At 41.8% G+C, this 2,779-nt stretch overlaps 1 protein-coding gene across 1 annotated transcript; it reads left to right on the forward strand.

Moving 5' to 3' along the window:
- The first annotated feature begins 1,665 nt into the window (after positions 1-1,665).
- Positions 1,666-2,537, forward strand: DIRAS3 (DIRAS family GTPase 3). Its single transcript, XM_015829692.1, has one exon. The coding sequence runs from the start codon at positions 1,676-1,678 to the stop codon at positions 2,270-2,272; it is 597 nt and encodes a 198-aa protein (XP_015685178.1). The 5' UTR covers positions 1,666-1,675; the 3' UTR covers positions 2,273-2,537.
- The last annotated feature ends 242 nt before the right edge of the window (positions 2,538-2,779 follow it).

Consider the following 2,779-nt stretch of genomic DNA (forward strand, 5'->3'; position numbering starts at 1 on the left):
TCGGAATCCACGCTTGGCCCGCACACGTGTTTACAAAACCCGTTGATCTCGAGCCAACTTAACCGTTGCTTGGGAGGGTATTCTTCCCCTTTATCTTGAGAAATTTACTCTTATAAACATTCATCGCTGGAGGGGTTGAGAATGGGGGTGTTCATATATGAGAGGTTGTTTTGGCTCCACCACCACTTTCTGAAAAAATTGATCCGTGATGCTTTTTTTTTTTTTTTTGTTAAAGGTGGTTTATCAGATAACGAAGCTAAACGTGGCTACGTTAGTAGTAAGTGGTTAGTATTTGGATGAGTGAGCTCCAGGAAGTGAATCATACAACTCTAGTGTCCCCCAAGGTGGGAGTAGCAAAACACCCTATCATATTACTAAGATCACTGCATCATTGTATCCAAGGACTCATCTGGAGTCTGGACTGACTCTTAAGATGCGGGTTTACCTTTTATAGATCTGATTTTCATGTAACGCTAATGGAATGGAATTTGGGAATTCTCAATTCTGGGTAGGTATGAACATTCACAGACTGTGTGCTCATGGAAAAAGACACCATGTGGTTTGGAGATAGGCTTGCATATGAAACATTAAACTAGGTAGCCACATTGTGGTTTGCTTAACATTACCTAGCCATGAAGTAGTCCTCTTGTTATATCACAATATACCAGTAGGCAATTCTTTAACTGGGATGTTGCAGATCAGCTTTTGGCTTAGCATTAAGAACATCTAGGCCTGCAAAAATTTGGATCTCCATTAGTAGGCAGTAATGAAGGACAGAAAACTAAGTATTTGCTATTCTTGGTTGTCTCAACCTCTGTAGCCCAAATATCCTTAAGAAGTTAAGAACATGCAGTAGTTTCCACGTTTGATCTCTGGTTTGTCCAATTTTTATTATTATTTTTGTAATTGGAGAGCTGGTTATCGGAAGGCGTTGTGCCTGAAACTTTGGAAACCCATGGAAAAATTGGGCTAGAATAACAAATAATTTGAACAAGTACAGGGCAGTTCTCTGTGAAGTTAGGGCAAACTTTCCCTATTTGGTTGCCCCTCCCCCCAAATGCATTGACTTTGGCTACTAGAATCCTCTAACTATAGTTATGTTAACTGGGAATCAGTAGCTGGAAATTACATTCAATACATGCAGCAAATGTTCAAGATGGTGAAGACTGGCTAAACTGTAGTTTAGACCAGGGTTGGGCAATTAATTTTCCCAGGGGGCCACATGAGAAACTGGAACTTTGTGGAAGGCTAAACCAGGGGTTTTCAAACTTGGCCCTTTTATGACTTGTGGACTTCAACTCCCAGAATTCCTCAGCCAGGCATGCTGGCTGAGGAATTCTGGGAGTTGAAGCCCACAAGTCATAAAAGGGCCAAGTTTGAAAACCCCTGGGCTAAACCAATAGATTTTTTTTCTTTCTCCCATATTTTGGCGATTCTTCCCATTAGCTGCCATTTCCTTTTGTCTAATGGCAAAGGTCATCTCTGTGCACCATACTCCTTGCTTAAAATCTTGAAGCTATGTTTTTTTGGGGGGGGGCGAAGGGTGTTGCTGAGTTTAAATACAAGTTGGAACTTCAGCTGCTGATATCTAACTTGTTTTCCCTTGACAGGCCTCTTCACCAAAGGAGCATGTAAATTCAGGGTTCATCCTTGGTTTCCCAGCTGAACAAGCAAGATGCCGGAGCAAAGTAATGATTACCGAGTGGTTGTGTTTGGAGCTGGTGGCGTTGGTAAGAGTTCTTTGGTACTTCGTTTCATACAGGGGACCTTCCGGGAGACATACATCCCCACTGTTGAAGATACGTATCGCCAGGTGATCAGCTGTGACAAGAGCATCTGTACTCTTCAGATCACAGACACCACTGGAAGCCACCAGTTCCCTGCCATGCAGAGACTCTCCATCTCTAAAGGCCATGCATTCGTGTTGGTGTACTCTGTGACCAGCAGGCAATCCGTAGAGGAGCTCCAAGCAATCTATGAGCAGATCTGTCAGATCAAAGGAGACGTTCAGAAAGTCCCAATTATACTGGTAGGAAACAAGAGCGATGACCCTCAGAGAAAAGTGGACACTGGTGAAGGAGAAGTCCTCGCCACAAAATGGAAGTGCTCCTTCATGGAGACCTCGGCCAAAATGAACTACAACGTGCAGGAGCTCTTTGAAGAGCTCCTTAATTTGGAAAAGAGAAGGAATGTAAGTCTGCAGGTGGATGGCAAGAAATCGAAGCAGCAGCGAAAGAGGGATAAACTGAGAAGCAAATGTTCTGTGATGTGACGCCTGCCGTGTGGCTAAAATAAGAGCGTAGTCTTGATCTTGCAGAACATCTATTCAGAGAAAATTCTGAATATAGAGGTTTTCAGAGGCTAAGTATACCTTTTAAGATGTTAGTAGTAAATGTGGGTTGGCTCATTTGAATATTTACTTAAGGGCTGTTGGATTTTGCATGTTCCATTTTGCACAAGCATCAGCCATGCCCACTGCAAACCAGTCAGATACCGTTCTGTGGTCAAGTGCATGATAAAAGTGGAATAAATAATCTTAAGCCTGCAATACTGCTGAATTTTTATATTTTCTTCAAGTTGCAACATATTTCCTCTTATACAAATACTAATGTGAATGAGCAAATCACAACAGGAGTATACTGAGTAAACCACTACGATTAGAGAGTACTATATCTAATGCTTGCATATACTTGGAGCAAAAAATAAATGCTTACAGATACAACTTAACTAGTTCTCTGACTACTGTAGATTATTTGTATTATTTATGGTGGTCCTTCGA

Source organism: Protobothrops mucrosquamatus, unplaced genomic scaffold, assembly GCF_001527695.2.
Source record: "Protobothrops mucrosquamatus isolate PMUCROS unplaced genomic scaffold, P.Mucros_1.0 scaffold_18, whole genome shotgun sequence".
NCBI classification, from domain to species: Eukaryota; Metazoa; Chordata; class Lepidosauria; order Squamata; family Viperidae; genus Protobothrops; species Protobothrops mucrosquamatus.

Coding starts and splice junctions, on each gene's coding strand:
- DIRAS3 (XM_015829692.1), top strand. CDS start 1,676: ATGCCGGAGCAAAGTAATGATTACCGAGTGGTTGTGTTTGGAGCTGGT.